Source organism: Harpia harpyja, chromosome 4, assembly GCF_026419915.1.
Source record: "Harpia harpyja isolate bHarHar1 chromosome 4, bHarHar1 primary haplotype, whole genome shotgun sequence".
NCBI classification, from domain to species: Eukaryota; Metazoa; Chordata; class Aves; order Accipitriformes; family Accipitridae; genus Harpia; species Harpia harpyja.
This window is the reverse complement of record NC_068943.1, coordinates 31,209,220-31,229,721: the sequence shown is the minus strand read 5'-3', so window position 1 is coordinate 31,229,721 and position 20,502 is coordinate 31,209,220. Positions and strand designations below refer to the sequence as shown.

Genomic DNA, 20,502 nt, shown 5'->3' with positions numbered 1-20,502 from the left:
AGAAAGCAGTGTTTGTGGACACAGGGCTGGATCCTCCTGCAGTCACCGCATGATTTGCTGCAGCAGCACCGACTTTTTCCCCTTTTCCTACCCACATCCCTTTGTCAACACCAAACATGCAGAGTTTGAGGAAGGGACAATTGGTTTTGCTTGGAAAACACCCAGCAGAGCATAAGCTATGCTGTGGGCATCACTGTTGTACAAAAAGAAGCGTGAATGCCTGGCCAGCTGCTTCGGCATTCATTTAATTTATGAGGGATGTAATCCAAAGGGCCAATCCTCTTTATGAGGCTCCAAGCACCTAGGAAGCAATGGTCACACATCACTGCCCCACACCAGGCAGAGAGAAGCTGAATTCCACAAGAAAAGAGCGTTTTTCCTTAGGTTAGTTCATTCAAATGACATTGTCAAAGCCAGAGGGTGAAGGGAAGCTTCACACGGACATTACAGGGGACAAACCACAAGGGTCTGGATGATGTGTTTCTACAGTACCAACAGCCAGAAGAACTGTATGTGGTAATGAAAAACCACGGGTAGATGAGGCTGTGAGTAACCAGGCAACAAGAACAGCTATCAAATACAATACTACTTGTGCTTTCTGCCACCAGCTCCCAAGTTTTCTCTTAGTAAAAGCCAACTAGTTAAAATATGTTCTTATATTACAGTTGCGATTTCTCCCCCCTGACAAAATTGCAAGCCAAGAGACCATTTAGTCACACAATATCATTTGTCAGTAAAGAAAATACAAATTTACTTTTATTATAACCATAAAGAGGCATTACTTCAACAATTAGCTGTACATTCAGCACTCAGGTATACATCTCTGCCAAATAAAGTCAATTCTCTTACTGCTAAAAAGAACACTTCTTCTCAGCAATGCACTGCTTGTGCTTACAAGGATGTTTATTGTCTCTGTATTACAGTTATCTTGACAGACAAGCCTCAGGATACAGAATAAAGCTTTACTCTTGGACCAAAATAGGAGGCAACATTTTCATTTAAAAAAATTAAAAACGGCAAGGTTCTAGTCAGATAATATAAAGCATCTTAAATTAATCTTTTGAAAGTATTTACACTATTTGTAAACGTAAATATCTGAAACTGTACATGTTTAAACAAATGTTCATTTAGCAAACAGGCTGTATAAACTGATTGCTCTTCTAATCGTTCAACCAGCTGTCCTAGAGCTGTCTGGGTACTCTAAGAGAGAAAAAGATCCCAAGCACAAGAGCGACTACTGCAATGGTTTACCCTTCATGTCTTTTCTGTACAATGTCTGTATTAAGTCAGTCATAACTCTATACAGCAGCCATGCAGTCCTCCTGTAAAACTTTATAAAAAACAAATATACATATATTACAATGCACTGGACATTATTTTACAGCCTGTATTTCTACATAAGTAAAAAGAAAGGGCAAGTTTTCTTCCTTGTTAGTTCCTTTAGTTAATTTTTAAGGAGTCATGTAAGGTCCTACGAGTACCATTTATGTACCTCAGCACCACTGCTGCAACACTTCTCGTGGTAGCTTTAATACCTACCATCTTAGTCTCCAGCTATACGGTTTATAACAGGAAAATTATTAAATCAAAACACCACCGATGTGCATGGAAATTTCTACATCTCTAAAACTAAAGAGCAGGTTTTACAAATAAGTTAAAAATCTGCCACGTAAGTCACCACATTTTTCTTTCGCAGTGCTGCACAATAAAGACTTACACACTCAGACACCCTAAAGCTCCTAGTAGTGTCTCATTCCATTAACGGCCAAGTGTTTAGCATTCAGCTTTCTGAAACGATGACCAATTAATGCATACTGAACAGCGTGCATTAGTTACCAGTTACCAAGTACTTATCCTCTCTTGACAATGCTGATTTGACAGGCTTGCACATTCAATTTCTGGCATCCCCACACCCCCTTATTAGCGCTTACTCCAGTGCGCAAAGGCTGTACAAGTTCCAGTCCCAGTTCCCACTTTAAACAATGCACACCACCATCTGATCTTGGGTAAGGCCAAAAAAACAACTCTAACCTAAAACTAAGGACCTGAGAATCTCAATGCTAAGCTTTGCTGTAAAGCATCTGAAAACATGCAGTTCCCTCAGAAACACCAGAAATTACATTGCACAGCTTTCCATTGCAAATCCAAAGGAACTGAGATTCTTTACATGGAGGAAGGTTAGAGCATGAAACTTCAGGTCTGACCTCACAGCTCCCAATCACAACAGTGTAAGAAAAACAGCACATCCAGTGTTTCAAGAAATGCTTCACATGCGGGAAATAAAGTCTTCCCAACTAAAAATCTCTGAATTATGTTCAAGCATGTGATGAATTACCAGGATTTTGGGGGGAGTTAAAGAAAAATCAGAGCATGCCTGCTTAAGTCAAATTGTCATACTAATGGGCTTATCTCCAAGCCTTGCAAATATCTATTACCGCTCCCATTTGATTCCCTGCGCTTTATTTCCAGCACGTCTTTGAAAAGTGCAGCTTTTCACTGCATACATCGGCTTATTAAAGGAAAGCAAGAAAGGTTTTTACATTAAAAAAACCCAGGATTTCAACTTTGAAAACATCTGGATAAGGCAGTAACTGAGCTTCCATAGGAGTGATCAGCAAAGGGTTTTTTGTTTTGTTCCCCCCCCCCCCCCCTTCTCAAGCCAATGACCAGGAAGACCTTTAACATATCAATAAAACTGGTTTTTTCTTTTTTTTCCTAAAACAGGGTTGAGCAGCCTGGATAGTTTTGATGCAGACTGGACTGCACAGTGGGATCCTCTGTTTACTTCAAGCAAATGTCTTTGCATTGCCTTTACTGCCTGGCATTCAGCTGAAGTTTACTTCAAACAGCCCCACTGTTGGGCTACTTCGACACTGATAAAAGTAAGTTCACCTGAAAGACAAAAGCAAAGCCTACATTAGACAGAGCAGCTAAGTTTCAGAACTGATGTCCTGTATTTTAACCTTCAAACAGGATTCCCAGGAAGCACATAGAGTCTTAGATGAATCTGGAGAAGACAGGTACAAAACAACTGGGCAAAATTTCCAGTCAAATGCCTACTCACAGGCTTTTTAAAATGCAATTGCTGACCATGTTGACTAGTCATTTCAGCAGTCACAACCTACGGTATCAAAGTTTCTAGGATGACTTCAGTGTTGTCAAGGAATTCCAAGAAATATGCGCACTGGCAAAAAATGTTAACATTCATCTTAGATATCTGAAACACATTTGGGATCCTTTGCAATACTTGTTTCCCACAGATTACAATACGGTTTCCCATACACTTCAGTTTGTAGAAGAAGCGATCCTAAGGATTAACAGATAAACAATTAGAGGAAGCCATCTCCTCTAGGATAACCCCACCTCCTTCCAGTGCATCACTCCCACTCTGTGCTCCAGGATAGTTATCTTGCATCCCTGTAGCCACGTTCACTGCAGGCAACGTCCTCTAATCCATAAACTAGGTTGTCTGTTTAAACATTGGCATCCTGGGATAATCATGATTCTATCCACATTCCCTGGACCATTAATGTCAAAGTGAGATTTTTCAAAACCTACTTGGTTTCTGTCAGAGCATCCTAATACAAAGAATTCTTAACCCCAATCATCTGTGAGACTAAAGACCTTATCATGTAGGGTTACATTTTCATAAACATCTGCACATTTTCCCAATGCAATTTACTTCAAATGAACCCTTGTAATTCTTTCTCATGCTTCCTAAATGTAAAAGTTGCTGCTTTTTGTATCTGTCAAAAGCAAGACTGCCTCCACACGCATGGGCTTTTTTAAAGCGTATTCACTAGCTTTGATATCTCTCCAAAAAGACAAGCCCAGAAACGGCAAGACTCTGCCAAAATGTTGTACAACTCAATCCCCAGCAACATCAATCACCACCTTCAGTTTAAAAACTCTATTAGATATTCATAAAAAAACCAAACAAAACCCCCTTTTAGCTGAAAGCCTAGAGTTCAGATAAAGCCCGAGTTTAATCATCCAGGATTAAGGGTGATAATAAATAAGTAAAGATTCTGAACACTGAAAATACTAAAAATGAAAAAAATAATGTTTAAAAAAGCCAATCATGTGAAAGAGCAACTGATAAAACAGGGAGCTTCAATATATACCTGTTCCATTGAAGGACAAGCTATGATCTGGAGATCTTCATTATTGAATTCTTCTTTCAACAAAGCATGGAGTTTCTGGAACATTTGCTGAATGTTATTCTTTTAAAGGAAAGAAGAAAAAACTCAATATTAAAAAACATGAAATGCATCTCAAACATGAACCAGAAAAAGCACAATGTACATGGAATAGCTACTGAAGTGACCAGGTAGGGAGAAGCGGTTGAGCTTTAAGAGCTTTCCTTCTAAAACAAGCCCCAAAACAACCACGAGGAATCCACACTGACTGTGAGATAAAAAGTTCAGCTAAGATGTGCTAAGCTGAAACACTGAGTCCAACAGATTTAACCTGGAAGCTTAAAACTCAAGCTTAGTTCTTTCTGGTGGGTTTACAGTGGGTCTCCCATTGAATCTGTACCATCCTCTCTGCCTCCAGTGCTTCTGCCCATGCATAACTGACCAAGCTGTACTGGTTTTGGCTGGGACAGAGTTAATATTCTGTATAGCAGCTCATGTGGTGCCAAGCAGAAGATGTGCAGAATGAACAGAACCGGTTACTTCCCTGTAACGTGTGTATATTATGTAGGCCGAGTACAATGGAGAGCAGGACAGCTAGGTTTGTTTGTTTGGGTTTTTTAAGCTAAACATATCAATATAAAACATACTATTACATTTATTTATTTGTATTTCATATGTCTTTTTAACAAGCTTCTCAGATCAGGGACACCACAGCGACTGTAATAGTCTGTTCGCTATTTGGTGCATGGTATTTGTCACGTTTACTGGCTGGACTGGTAGCCTAGAATAACTCTACAGATATACAGATATGTGTATGTACATGTGTCTGTATATATACACTTATAAATATATGCATGCATACATATATTTATATAGATGTATTATTCACATAACAACACACACACACACAGAAATACAAGGTGAACGATCCCACAAAATGTGTTTAAAGTCTAACTAAATGAAGGCCCAACACCTACAGGAAAGCATGCTGAAGTACATCTAACAATACTCACCCTAACTGGCTTAAACAAAATTAATTCTGTATCTTTATTGGACAAGTATAACGACATGCTTCGTAACGTTGATGGCAGCTTTGTTTTTATTGTCTTATAAGTGGAAGAGACCAGATCGTTGATCTTTGCTGAAAGTAAAAGAAAATATGCTTAATAGGCTAAAATGGCGTTCTGCTAGTTGAAATCTACACTCCAGAATATCACCTCCACTTTACTGGGGCTCATCATAACCACAGGTTTGTGTGAAAGGGAAAGAGGGGGTGACTGGGCTGTGCAGCATCAACCCATCATATGACCACAATATGCCAGAGAAGACTTTTCTTTTGGGACCTACTCAAGACATCAGCCTCTCTCTCCCTGCAGAAAATGCATCTAACCCATTTCTGCAAGCTGCCACATCTTCCTGAGGTTCCTGAAGTCACAGCCTTCCAGCAGCAACAAGTCCTCCACAGGCTCACCCCCAAGAAAACTTGCCTGGAAAAGCAACTGCTGGGAGATAAACAGTGCTAGTAAAGAGAACTACATATCATAAATTCTCCTTACTGACCACAGGCCACATCTGTAAGAAGAAAGGCTGCACAGCCATCTGGATTTTGAATCAACCAGGCAGGAATCCTCTTTCAGACAAGACCTTCTTTCTTTATTGCTAGGTATTTTAATGATTTTACAAGATCTTTGCTTAAAGGGCAGGGGAAAAGTACATTTCATGTAAGTACCAAAGTTAATATACTATGTTTATTTTTTTCCCCCAATTTCTACTGTATCTAAATTTTCTGTCTACTCCTGCTTCCCAGACAAATGACTCCAAGAAACAGCAGAAGCTCTGCTTAGATCTGCCTCTACACATATAATTATCTCCAAACAAACATTAAAAATACTCCTGAACAAGCAGGATATGTTAAGTAGAAGCTCGAGTTAGCCCTTGAGAGTGTCTGACCCATGGAGCAGCACTGAATTATGAATGAATGTGGCCGGCTTTGCATTTTTAAGAACATGACGCAACAGAAGGTTCCAATGTATGAATTGGAATAATCAGATTTTTCAGTGTCACCCAGAAGCACAACTTTGTGATGTGAAGAGCAAAACAACCCAGGAACCAAATGTTTGTATGAAGCATTCACATTTGAATTCTTAAGAAAAGGGAAACAAAGCTGGATTCCATTTTTGCATAGCGACAGGAAAACTGAAAAGGAAGTAGGTACCAAATGTACAGACAATAAAAGCTTCAATGCAGATTCATTTTTTCCTACAAAAGCAAAAGCTTTATCTTAATGTAATCAAATCATTCCTTAAACACATTCCGTATGCAGTTGCAGAAATGCTGTTTTCATGCAAGAACAGTCACAGCTTGAGAAATACTCGAGTCATTCATCTACTGCGCCAATTAAATACATACCCTGAAGTTTATCAGGTTTTGATCTAGAGGTATCTTAAGACATTTAAACTAGCACACAGGTAAAAAAAGAAGCCAGGATTTTCAAGAAAAAGGTAGACAGTTCTTAGGTACTTAGAATTCTTCCAAATCAATCACAGTCTTACAGTCCAAATTAATCTGGCCTGCTTTTCAGATTCCTGTGTTTTAGAAGTCAGGCACAGAGACAAATGACATTCTGAAATACTCGAGCCCCATATAATGCAGCTTATATAGCTCTACCAAAAATGGTGAATGGAAAGGGTCTTTTTCTCCATTTGATGAGAAGTTTTTAGAAGTCATCTCAAAGTAGCAAACAATCATGGCTTTATTAGCCTACAAGCACTTCAGAGACAACATGAATATAAACCAAAGCAAATACCTGGCTGTGCCCAAGGTTGCTGCGAAAGGCTGTACTTGGGACCTCCTTGAGTGGCCATTGTTTTTAAAGCAGCTACCTAAAACAAGGACAACCAACAAAATGATGTTTCTTTCAGCTGAATTCACAACAAAGGGACCAAGTAACAATTGCACAAGTCTCTTAGATACTGCAGTGTACAGAGTCTCCCTTGCTCTTTCTCTTCTATGCCCTGATTTAACAACATACAAGGGAAGCACCTTGACAGAAATGCAAATGAAAATTACAACCATGATCACTTCTTGAAAGTAAAATTCAAAATGGGATTACATTTACAAAGACGCTTAGGCACCTAAGGATACAAAACATCAAGAGATTTATACTTGTTAGTCAAACTCCCCAGATTCCCAATGAATCATTTGGATCACTTGCACAATCTATCAATCTCACTGGTTACCCCTTTATACTTTAGGCTCACCCCAGCATGACAGGCATCAGTAAATTTAATACTGTAATCTTCTAAATTCTCAAAAAACAGCAGCTGGGATATTTGTGATGTCCATGCGATGCTGTAGCCCCAGTTTCTGAGAGGCCATGCCACTTATTCTCAGTACGTAAGGATCCACATCACACTTTTCATTTTCCAGAAGTAATAGATCCTGCTGTGTGTTTTTCTCAAGATGCCTAGAAATCCTGAGCTCTACAGCACGTTCGAGCAAGAAGTGTACTGTAACAAGACATCTTTTTTGTTCCTATCCCCTAGGATGCCTAATCTTTCTGACCAACTTCTATCAGGAATTTCTGTCACAAACAGGACTTGGGAAGAAAGTCCTGCTTAGCAAGCACCTCACTGGTGTAAAATATGCTGAAAACAAAATTTTAACACACTTCACAGCCATGCTTTAAGACCTCCCTCAAGAACACGCACGACCCAAGACTGTTTTTGAAGGCTTACAAATTCAGTTAAGGTAGGAGTTTTCCTGCAAACAGAAAAGCTCCTGCCAACTTTCACAGACCTGTTTCAACTCAATGAAACATTAGAGCTTCTTGATAGAAGAACATAAGGGGTGCTTTTAAAACCAAACTATGTCATGTTCCTTTAACCTATTAATCTCAAAAATGCCTGGAAAATTGTTGTTGGAACTTAAAGGGAAGCACGACCTTCTAATGGGAAATGCCATCAGCTAATCAGACAGAACTAGCAGCTTCTCCTATGCCCAATTTAAATACTAATTCCCTTGTCCTACCAGTATTTCAGTAACATTAGCGAACATACAACATGTCTGTACCTTTGTCATGAACTCCTCCAGCTGCTCTATAAACTGTTTGGTTTGCTGCTGAATAAACTGCTCACAAGCTGATTTCAGATGACGATCTACATCTTTCTTAGAGTCGATGTAATGTTCTCTGATTTCTGGAGTACCCTTGAACAGAAGACAACAATTCTCTGCTTTTTATTTGCCAGAGATCACCACCCGCTTAAATGACCCATTTTCTTAATGCAGTAAGACTCCATATTACCTCCAGTAAGAACTGTATCAAGGCATTGTTGCTGTTTAGTCTAAAAAATCTTGAAACTGTCTTAGGGTTCAGGATTTTAAATGCTGCATCTGTGAATCAGAAAGTTACTCATGCTTTAAGTCAATGGGATTCAGCTCCAGAAATTAAAAACTTTAATCACTCATTTACACACAAAAAATGGCCTAGCTGATTAGGACTATAACGTTAATGATTCCACTGCCACTAGGTGTGGATGCACAAGTGCACATGCACAGAAGCACACAAAGCGTGACCCGCTATTTTTTAATTGCACTTACAGTAAACCTGAATTAACAGTTGCACAGTCTAAACAGATAAATACATTATATGAACATAACAAATAGCTGATATTAGCTGTAGTGCTGATAGCATGCAAACTGTCTGAGCTCTTTTCCTTTTGTAACTCTATCTACAAGTGAAAGGCTTTTACATAAGCTATGTAGTTAAGCATTTACAAACAATATGCAGAATTTGGCCCATGCTGCCTGGGAAAACCAAGTACAGTTGCATGAAATAACTTAGAAGTGGCACTCTCTTTCTCTGGGCTTAATTATTTTAGTTAGGACTGAAGAACAAAACATCAAGGTTGATATACACTCATGTTTATGGTCTCTACAGAAGTCCCAAGAAGGAAAAGCAACAATATCTGAAATTAACACAAGATATTGAAATTATTCCTATAGTGTTAACAGGATGTTGCCAACCTGAGATCTAGTCAAATTGAGGAAAAGGAAAATTATCAATACAGCTTCAGAATGGCTTATTGCCCTAATGTCATTCATTTATCATCCTACACATCCATCTGCTTTTTTTTTTTCATTTCAGAAGCAATTCTGCGCCCCTCTTGCTGTATAAAACAATGGGAGGGAAACAAGACATAAGAGTTAAAGAAGTGCTGTCAAAAGCTTTAAACAAAGAGGGAACACCAGATACGTAGACGTGTACGTTTTGCACTGAACTAAGAATCTGCACTCCTATGCAGTTAAAGGAGACCACAGAGAAAGATTCAGTTTGTTCTCCTAATTATTTCCCAGAAACTTCACCGATTCCAAAAAGAGCCTATGTTCTCGATCAGAAGCGTATGGGCTAGTCAGTGTGAAAGTCACTTCTCCCCACTGTATACTTCAGTTGCACGAACCTTAGCATTATACTACTTTAAAAAAAAATTGGGCGGAAGCATGACTTTTACATTAAGCAGTGTCCCTTTGTCTATAAATCCCAAATTAAATCTTAAATCAATGTGCAGAAAGCTTGGCTAGAACACAGTAAAACTCCTATTAGCCATGTTATTTTTCTTCTACAACCCATCCCAAATATAAAAGCCCTACTGGCCTATGCTAAACTACGTTAAGAATTAAGTGCAATGTACCTTTTCAACACCACCATCACCATCCAATATAAAGAAAGCGTTTTCCATTACTTACCACCACCATCTGCAAAGCACTGGCTGGCACAGAAGTTTATTCAATTAAATGAAGATGGAGAAAAAACTTGTGTGTCAGCCAGGACAAGACACCAAAAGGATGTATTTGCCCTTTAACCTCCAGTCAACTAGAAACTACTCAACAGGTAGGAGGTTTCATTGATGTTCAAATGCAACAGGTGAAATGGTTAGTGTAAGAATTGCTTGCTTCAGAGTTAAAACAGCAGCACATTAGGTGGCAGGAAAGAAAAGTTATTTCTTCAGCGTTCTCTTCTGGAACGGGAGAGAAACTTGACATGCTTCCAATTATTTTTCCAATTATCTTTATAAACTTGACAAGTGCGTGACAGTTCACTTATGTATTGAGAAGGGTTTTTCTACATTTTATGAAGGAACCACAGTACAGTACAATCTTAAAAATCATGACCAGGGCCACTACTCTCTATTTTCCCTTCCTACAACAGACATGGTTGCTACATAAAACTATTCAACAATACTGTTTATTGAACTTGCAACATAAGAAATCCTTTCCAAAACAAAACCTCACAGAAAGGTCTAGGAAATCTTACTTTGTTCTAGGCAAGTCAACTATGTATTGTTAAATTCACCTGCTAAACAGTGGTAACAAAAGATATTCCTTTAAAGGGTCAGAGAAGGGAAAAGACATCTCTGTGCGAAAGAAATGTAGATTACTTAGCTGTTCTTAAAAAGGACTGGATAAGTAAGTTATGTCAGCAGCAAAAAGCAGTCAACGCATTTCATACAAAAATAAAGAATTTGTTAGATTCACCTTGAATCACCCTGAATAAGAGAATGGTTTTGTTTTTTTCAGAGAAGATAAGAACAAAGCAAGAGATTAGAACAAGCATACAGGTCATTGCAAGTGAACATAAAATAAACCCAGAACTTTTGCTGGCACATTAAGGGAGGACAATCCCATCCCATTCTGTAGCCAGCAACTGTTTAGTACCTCTAGTTTTCTTAAGGTCCAGGGAAATTTCCTTAATGGTGAAATCAGTGTGGAAAGGAGCAATTTGTTCACGAAGAATCAAAAGGTGTTTTATTAAGAAAAGCTGTCCATCAACCTGGGTCTACAGCACAACAAGAGAAAGAACATGCATTACATGTAAAAAAACCCAAAACAATTAAATGAAGAGCAAAGTTTCAACACCTCCACTTTTATTAGTTACTTCCTATAACAAAATTAACACTAATAACCTTACTAACAAGCTTCTTCCATTAGTCTGTAGTGCCATTAACTACACTCTGGGACCACCAAATCCCACTTCTGTACTGTTCCTAACACATTGCTCTACAGCAGCAGACTTTATTCACATTTCTTAGAAGAATTAGATTACACAGCCATATTACTAAATGTCCACATGAAGTACAGGTATCCATTATTTGAAAGATATAAACTTATTCCTCATAAGAGCCAGGAATTATTTCCTGTATTTCATATAATTTGTAGTTGAAAAACATGAGGTTCCAGAATTTTTTTAATCATTACAATGATTAAGAAAAAGCCAAACAGTTAATGTTTCTGTAATGACCTTGATTAGCTGTGCTATTGTGCAAAGGTCTTACAAGGCATTTTTCTCATGTCATTAAACGCAAAGCTTAGTTAATTTCTAAACAGTACAGCAAAGATACAAAGAATAAAACAAGGCCTAGTTCACACCACTGAGACGATCAGTTTTGCACTGCTTGTTATTTCAGCTGTGTGCTTTATACTGTGTGCTGCTTTTAATCTCTGAAATTCATGGCTCATTGAGGTAAATGGAGGAGGACTCAAGAATTCAAATTTGCTTTTGCAAGCTGGAAGAGAACTCTCCTTGATATAATGTTAAATAAAACTGTAAAGAAGAAATCAGATTTAAATCTGCAGTTTTAACAAATAGAAATGTTTACTAAAAAATAAGTGGTGGAAGGGTTTATTGAGTTTTTATTTTTTTTATTCTTACATGCATGATTTCACCAGATAATGTTAAATTAACAAGCATCAAGAACAAAGTGGTACAGATCCTAGTCCTGGGCCAACCTGTCTAGGGTTTGCTGCAGGATGAGTTGCATTCTCTGCAATCCTTTTAAGTCAATGCTGACCCGATATACAGTGCTGGAATGGATAATTAACTGTAGAACTCTGAATCAATTACATATGAAATAGTTTCTGCTCAAGCTAGAAGGAAACGTGGCTTGAATTTCTTTTTAAAGATACTACATTTAGCAGATATTTTTCAAAGGACACTCGAAAGAAATACTTCGAAGGCTTACTCCAACTACTTAAAGTAACACTTAAAATTAAAATGACTTGATGAAATGGCATTGAATTCTGAGCAACACATCAGATCAAACCTTTTGATAACAGACAGTTCTGAGCAGAGAATACTTAACAAATCTTCCCAGTGAATTTAATACTTGGAAAGATTTTTGAAAATTCAAACAATGGAGGCAGAGAAAAAGAGAACAGAGTAACAGACAGTGAAAACAAATACTGGGAGCAGAGACTTCTAGCAGAAATTTTTCTTTAGGTATCACTTGATTGAATTCACATGAGTTAGAGCAGCCTGTAAACATGATTGCTACGATTTGTATTCCACCTTTTCAGATAGGCTAGCATGTGAATCATTATCTTTGCTTTACAATACATTAACTGTAACTAAAAGCTGGCAAATCCATCAGGTCTCTCGGGATAGAGCAACATGCTTTCACTGAGATTTCAATAGAATTCTGAATAACTGCTTCATGCCTTTAGATGAACAGGAAGGGGGAAAAAAGAAATCATACCCAAAGCACAGATTCTGACCTTGTTTTTGCTGATAGAATCAGCAGCTCCCAGCAGCGAGTGGATGCAGGCAGATAAGGCCTCTTGCGATAATCCCTGAAACACTGCCCTCTGCAGAGAAATCAGACCAAAAAAACAGGTGTTAGCAAAGCTTAAGCAGAATTTAAGAGTTGCAGCTTGTGAAGGATGTGCTCAACCAGCACATAAAACTCCACAGTAGTTAGCTACAAACATGTCACCTAAATGCATTAAGACAGGATGGAGCGTTCATATACAAAAGCTTGCTACAGCACTTAGAGTGGATACAGGTACACACTCACGCATGCCCTGTTCACCCTCCAGCTCTGAATTTGCAGCCGGGTAGTGACATGGTCAGTGACACCTAATGCATTCACAGCTAATGGCACGAACGATGCTTACCGGGTAACCTGACTAGATAGCTCACGTGTCAGGGTAACTATCTGTGCGCAATTTATACTTGCAATAGACATGAGATCATTCAAGGGAGCTTAACCTCAAGCAAACTCGAATTACCTCATATTTGCGCCAGGTTAGTAAACAAACATGACAGCTGCCACGGCCCAGGTGACAAAGAGTAACTCATTAAGCTGCAGCAACTAGATCGTAAGGCTGAGCTAGCTGTAGGAACAGCCTCCACCAGCACTCCAACGTCGTACACGACAGCCCTGACTGCTCCAAGACTTGCCAGTGTCACTTCATTCATGTCTTCTCCTATCTACAGGGTGCAGGCAAGGCATACCAGTTCTGCTAGAATCTCTCAGTGAAAAAAAAAATAAATCACTGTGCAGACACACTATAAATGAGCCTTGCAGACAATGCAAAAATGACTTCATCTCCAAAGGTCTAGCTGAAAACAAGGGCAAATACTCATTTATCTTTAATGAGACTGATATATCAAGCAATAAAGTATTAATATATCCAGCTTTCTTTTTAAGCAAATAGCATCTTGGTAGCAGTTTCACATAACACCTACCAAAGATATTTTGAAATGCATTAAATGTATCTAATAAAGATACAACACGTACAGAAAAGCAAAAAACACTGGCATTATGTTTCTTAGAAACTTATTAGTCTTTTATGCTATTAGGTGACAAACATAAATCAGATTCTAAAGGGCAAGTCTCAAAATACTTGTGAAGTAAGCACTGCTTTTGCTTCTGTTAGACAAGGGGATTCCTACTGTCTTAAACTTCAGAAATGTCTCCTACGTTTTGGAAGGTGAAAAGATGAGCCACAAAAAATTTCTGAGAACATTTCCAAAATGCAGAAGTAGTAGAGTCACCATTTTTAAGACCAGAAACATTACCTTGTCTGATGTCCTGCAAAGCCCATAGCAAGAAACACATTACCCAGTAATTTCAGCAGTAAAATCATTCTCTATAATCGACCCAGAACTTTCTATTCTTTCTTGTCCTATTCAGTCCTCGACTTTGGTGTGATAAATATCTTGAGCATCAGACACTGAAGTATTTCTGCAGTAGCAAAAGCAATAGATGTACAAACTAGTGCCTTTTTTCTAACTCTACAAATACAAAATTGTCTTGGAAATGATCACCTAAATTTTGTCAGTTCACATGTTTTACATGAAGATAGCAGCAAAAAGACTAAGAGATAACAGAGGCCAGTAATTGTCCATTCCTAATTTACATTAAAATATTTAGACATGGTGCTACACACTTCGTAACTGCACTTTAAAAATTTAGATAAAGAAATTTTTGCATACGTCTATACATCTGTACAGTTTGGAGAGACACACTAGAGTCCTTCTGACGGTAGGATACCACATTCCATGCAGATCTGCTGGTGAAATCGTGGTCTGGTGCCTGGGATTAAGGGATTCTGCTGAACCTGTTTAAAAGTAAAAGAATACACCCATGAAAAAACTTGCCCATCTGTCCTTTCAGCTGAAGGAGACTGCAATATCAACTGCACTGTATACTGACTCTGCAGTAGTAAGACATATTTTATTGCACCCAAACAGGTTAGGGTTTTTTTTTTTCCTTCTGAGCAGGTCAGTGCTAGATTTCTGACGTATATAGAGCACATGGCTGTGAAAGACAAGAATTCACTTTCAGGCATGGCCCAGTTTGACTTTTTTACTGAGTTAGTTTTACAGGCATGTCTCCAATGACACACACACGTGTGCACACACACACACACACACTAGCTCAACAGCGGAAATGATCAAACAATTACTTAAAAAAAAGCATAGGGGAAAAAAAAGAAAAAAATGGTTAGTTATCATGGACCTACGGGAGATGCTCAGCAAAAAAAAGGAAAAAAAACATTCCATCAATTTTACTTCTTCATGCTTTCCTTTCTGCTGGGGATAATCCCACATGGATTAAACAGCTGCAGAAAGTGTAGAGTTTAAACATCACGTTAATAACTGCAAAAATAATGGCAAAACCAATTTTGTCATGAGGGGGCTGGAAACATAAAAATGTGCTCCTCTTGGGTAACCTTTGTAATAATTCTGTATGCTCGAAATGCATTCTTGCAACACCTGACAGACAGAAGTCTTGTATTATTTTCATTTTGTCCTTAAATCCTGGGAAACAGCTGAGTCAATAGCATCAGAACTCTGATTCCAATTAGCAACCATTCAAAAAAGTAAAATTTTTAAAGTTTTACCTAATGATGGAATAAGCACTTGTGAAACGTTTCTGTGATCAGTGCAGGAATTGTCTAAAATAATTCAGCGATATCTTTCTACCTTTTGCAACAACAAATTTATTGCAACAGTAATTAGAAGGCCTGTAAGACTTTAGTTGTCAGTTTGAGGTTCCTAGGCTCTTTATTAGTCACTTCAGATACTCCTGCAGGCATTGAAATGGGAGAGGCACCTTCGAAGGGCAAATAATCCCAATTATCTCAGACACTTATCTTCAAATTACACCATATAGCTTCTTTCCGTCTCCTGAATGCAGGTGGGATTTACAGGACTTGCAAACGCCACACACCTGGCTTGAAGCAAGATGAACTCCACTCTCAGTGGGATTTGTGGAGTCCAGCTAGAAACAGCCAGAAAGACCTCTGCAGGCCTTGCAAGCCAAATGCAAGAAACTACCCTGTAACCAAAAGGAATATGAGAAACAACTGACAAAGAGCTGAGAAAGGTGCTGCTGGGAAAATTAACCATTCTGAAAAATGACAAAATAAAGGGAGAAATTCTTCATGGATCTTAGACAAAAATTTAAAGGGTTGTAACACTCAAATGACTGGCATCAAAAGAGCCACATTTCATGGAATTTGCTTCCAGTTCGCTGTAATTTACAGGCACACGGTCTCACGCATTTTAAAAGTCAAGGACTAACTGGTTTCAGTAAGTGGAAACACATTCAAAGGAAGAAGTTGCCTTCCCAGGTAAAGGCACACACAAAGACACTCCTAGATGCTCAAAGGATTCATTTAAGAGACATGCCTGACACACCAAACCACCCTTCTCATCTTAGCACAGCTAACAAACAGAAGCATCCTTAAGTATACATCTTGATGGTAGGGCTACTTCGCAGTAGAGAATACAGAAGCTCAGTTTTATACAAAGTATAATAGATGCTGTCAGCTACAAAAGCAGTTGCTTCACAGAATGGATTGCACTGGAAGCACAAAGAAATGCTACCGAAAGAACAAGATTAAGTTGTTTCTCATTCAAAAAAAAAATAAAAGTTATTAAGAACCCTGAGACAAAGTTCACCTCAAAATCTCTTATGAATGTCTCTAGGAAAATAACCCTTTAAGATACATGCAAGTCTCTCACTGACGGTTCAAGTTAATGCTCACTCTCTGTGAGATTTATGCATTAATTTGACAACGTGAGATATATTTCATACCAGATTTAACTAAGCTGCAGGACTCAGGATCTTCTAGCCGGACATCTGAAAACGAAGCTTCAGATGGCAGCTTCTTCTGTTCCTCTTTCAAACTCTGTGCAATTTGCTGCAGAGGAAGATATACCACAAATTTTTTTTTTTTCCCTCATTAATTTAAGCAGCATTACGCTGATTACAATGGAGAAAAGCATAGTAAATTTCAAAAGGAGTCAGTTACACTCAGCTCCCCAGTGTTTCAAAGACATTAAAAGAAATGGACAGATGTTTCCAAAACAGTAGCAGAAACATTTCAATATCAATTTAAGATTCACAAGTATTATACAGATCTGTGTAAAGCAATGTTCTTTCCATTTTGTCTGGTTTTACTGATCTGTAAATAAAAACCAGTGAAGCCACCTAGAAAGAGAAGCTCAAAATAGGGGAACCCAATTCAACACTCACGTGGATTTCATACAGATAATTTCTGTGATGGCTTTATTCCTATAAATGATATGTGCAGATGGCCCCAAAGTACTCTCTAGTTTATTCCCTGCAGGAGTTCAACAAAAAGCTTTCCCCCAGCATTACTCAACACTTCCACACTTCAACCTTTTTCACTACTTGATCTGCTTCAAAGCAATGAGAGGCAGCAAGAAGGGGCAAAGAACTGCATTAATATTTGAGCAGAACAGCATAAGAAATATTTCTGCCCTGTGCTTTTAACATTTTAATAATTCATTTACTCAGACAGAAGGTCTCTCTAAATAGCAAGGTTTTGAGGTTTAAAAGCCATCAAGTAGCAAAACAAATCTCAAACCAGGCAAAAACTGGAGTCTTACGAGGACACATGAAGAGCAGTGTAATTTCTCAATTTAGAATGAACTGTAAAACTCACTTTCTTCTTCTTCCTAACTGAATGGCCACAGGACTCTAGTTAGAAAATAAGGCCTTGTATAGACTAAGTATCTGTACTGCTTGCCTATAGAAATTATAGCTAACATTAAAAGGTTCTCACAATCATTTTTTTATCCTGTTGCTCTATTCACACAGTTTTAGCAAAAAAAGCCAAACCAAACAAACGTTGGTGCACTCCTAACAGTTATACTGGTAAAACTTCTGATCCCTAATTGTTCTAACAGAGGAATCCCATTTAGCTACATTTTGTGTGGTGGGCTTCTCAATTACTATTTTTGCTTTGTCTTCAAAATCTTGTTAGTCCTTAAACTTTCAGTATAAAGGGCAACTATTCTACAAACTCACTAGCTTCAGGATTTGTAACTGCTTTCCTAAAAACCTGTGAACGTTCCTTATACTCATCAAAGCATAAACTGTAACATAATAAAAGCTTTAGACATGTATAAAGACAAGATTATAGCAACCTGAGTTCAGTACTAAGAAGTTTCTCATAGTGTATGTCTGTTTACAGGCAAGAATTGAACACAATAAAGTACAGTTATACGATGTTAATTTCTTCCAGCCCACAGCAAAATATATATATATAGCTATAAAGCTTCTGCATTTTATATAAGTAATGCTCTGATTCTGAAGTCAAACAACAGCTTCTCTACCAACTGGTCAGCTGCAAGTAAGTCCCACAATTTTCTAAGGACCACCAGCTATTCCAGAACGCAGATGGAAAGCAGAATAGAGCAATAAAACCTGGATCTTGCCAGTCCATGTTGGAATTGCCATTCTTAGTCAACTCAATCCTTTGACAGCTTGGGCCTCTCATCATAAAGTGAATGGCAACAGTTATTTGGGGAGGGGATCTTTATTATGCTTAATCCCTTCTGTGCAATGCTACCTTTCAGTTGCATATCAAATGCAGTTCGCTCTAGCCAAAAACTAACTTAAAGTCTTTCATCAGCCACTTTTTTATTTCTGTGAGTAGTTTCATTCTGAAATCTTTCATCAATATAGTATTAACCTTTTAAAGTAAGTAGAAGTAGTTTGATTCCTTTCAGCAGGAACATTGACTCAAAGGGCTTGGAATGACTACAAAAATGGCTAATACTGATAAGAACTTGAAAAAGGCTACTGGAACCCATTGCTGACATGTTAAATTATTTGAAGGTACAAGCAAGTCTCCCTTCACAATTGTATATACTGCATATAAAAAGAAAACCAATCAAGAACAATAAAAAAGCTGATGCTATACCTCCATCATTTCCAACTTGTCAGGATATGCAAGATCACCCGGAGCAGGCTTGTAGCCTGTGATATCAGTCTGAATGTAAATATGTGTCCTATAGACAAGACGCTCTTGTACATCTTCTAACATCTGCTTGACACCAGCTGCAAACGCACCCAGTTGTTCAGCTGACAAAGGTAAAAAAAGGCACAAATTTGTTAACTTAATTACAAAACAAGCTTATAGACACAAAGTTGGAAGTTTCACATACAGAACCGCCACAAAACTGGCTCACTGCAGATGAACTCAGACTATTTTTGCAACAGCGGCATGAAGACAGATTTGTGACAAACAAGGAACTACTGAACTCGGTATTGCAGTTGCTTCACCTCCCCAAATTTTCATTAGATTGTGAAAATGCAATCTCACGCTGATAACATCAGACGCCATGTTACAATTAAGCATTCTAATTATTTTAGACCTGGGTACGTCGAGTGGCATTTCTGCCTAGACATCAAACCAATGTGCTTTCGTTCCATCATAACCAATGCCTGCAGTGTGACTGTCAGGAGTTGACAAGCTAACTCATCTACCTACCTACCAGAACAGATAATCCAAAGCAGCTCACATCCAATTTAAGAACTATTATATCAGCCTGAGTTTAAGTAGTAGAAAGTCACTTAAGATTAGCTGAAAGATTATGTCACCAATTTTTTCCTTGTTCCCAACAGTGTTACAATTCTACTTCCAGGAAAATCAGCAATTCTTCACGATATTGGCAGAGCTTCAGAGACAAAGGGGTACGCTGTGTTACATGCCAGCTACCAAGTATGATTTCTGTTTATCACTTGGTGCAAGGTTAAGACTGTGAAATGATTCCATTACGCATTGGTCATACTAAGAAAATGAGATATCAGATTTTTTTCTAACGGTCAGCTCAATTCTATGAGACTATGAGCTCTGAACACTTCCAAACCTCCAAAAACTCTACCAGCTATGTAACTCCTCTGCTGAAGTTGCAATTGCTAGTCTGGGAAACACCACATCAAGGAGAATGAAAAAATCAGGTTTGCATTCCTTTGTTTTATCATCATGTATGCAGAAAGCTCTACACGGATGATGCATTAGCAGCGCCAAGCGAAGTAATTCATTCATTTGAAAAGTTCATTTAAATCAGTCCTGGTGCACGTATACGCACTGGGTGGATGCTTGCTTGCAGTTGTACAATCCAGAGAAAAAAGGACTGTACAACATCAGTACATTAATTTAAATGAAGATATACACAGACCCATAAATACAGACCCTTCTATTATAAATGAAAAAACCTAATTTATTTAAAATAACCTTACCTCATCTTTGACATGTTGAAGACCCATTAGAAAGAAAAAAAATCTAGGGATTTCTTTGCCTACGCAATTTCATAATTTTATCACTTAAGAAGACAGTTAAAAACAATCAGCTTCCATCTATGAGTTACCGTTGTTCTGCACATGATCTTCAAGCATCTCATTTTTGAGAATCCCACAGAGTTCAGAAAGTGTCTCTAAGTGAATGACATGGATGATCATTGGCCTCAGGACATCATACAATGAAAGACACAACTTCTCCAAGAGTTCACTATGAAGAAAAAAAATAAAACAAAGCAAAACACTTTCAGGAACCTGCAATACCAAAATAAAATTTTATCACAAACATGGATTATTTTATGGCAAAGATTTTTAAAAGGAGGGTGAGAAAACAATGCAACACAGCATCACAGGAGACTTCAGAAAGGACTGTTTAACACATGAACCCCTGATTTCCTACAAAGTCTTTTAAGAGATGTAGGATACCACTGCTTAAAACAGTGGTGCAGTTTTGAATTAATTTT

General features: G+C 38.1%; 1 protein-coding gene across 1 annotated transcript in view; it reads right to left on the bottom strand.

Annotated features, from left to right (window-relative positions):
* Nucleotides 1-726: 726 nt before the first annotated feature.
* The window catches only part of COG3 (component of oligomeric golgi complex 3), a 32,301-nt gene continuing 12,525 nt past the window's right edge, over nt 727-20,502 (bottom strand). Inside the window, exons 12-23 of the mRNA XM_052786095.1 lie at nt 20,110-20,249; nt 18,660-18,820; nt 16,523-16,628; nt 14,413-14,537; nt 12,690-12,779; nt 10,854-10,974; nt 8,443-8,531; nt 8,211-8,345; nt 6,946-7,021; nt 5,153-5,280; nt 4,125-4,223; nt 727-2,892 (exon numbers count right to left, since the gene is read on the bottom strand). Coding sequence (XP_052642055.1) covers nt 2,863-2,892; nt 4,125-4,223; nt 5,153-5,280; nt 6,946-7,021; nt 8,211-8,345; nt 8,443-8,531; nt 10,854-10,974; nt 12,690-12,779; nt 14,413-14,537; nt 16,523-16,628; nt 18,660-18,820; nt 20,110-20,249 — 1,300 coding nt within the window. The 3' untranslated portion in view covers nt 727-2,862. The remainder of the gene's footprint in view (nt 2,893-4,124; nt 4,224-5,152; nt 5,281-6,945; nt 7,022-8,210; nt 8,346-8,442; nt 8,532-10,853; nt 10,975-12,689; nt 12,780-14,412; nt 14,538-16,522; nt 16,629-18,659; nt 18,821-20,109; nt 20,250-20,502) is intronic.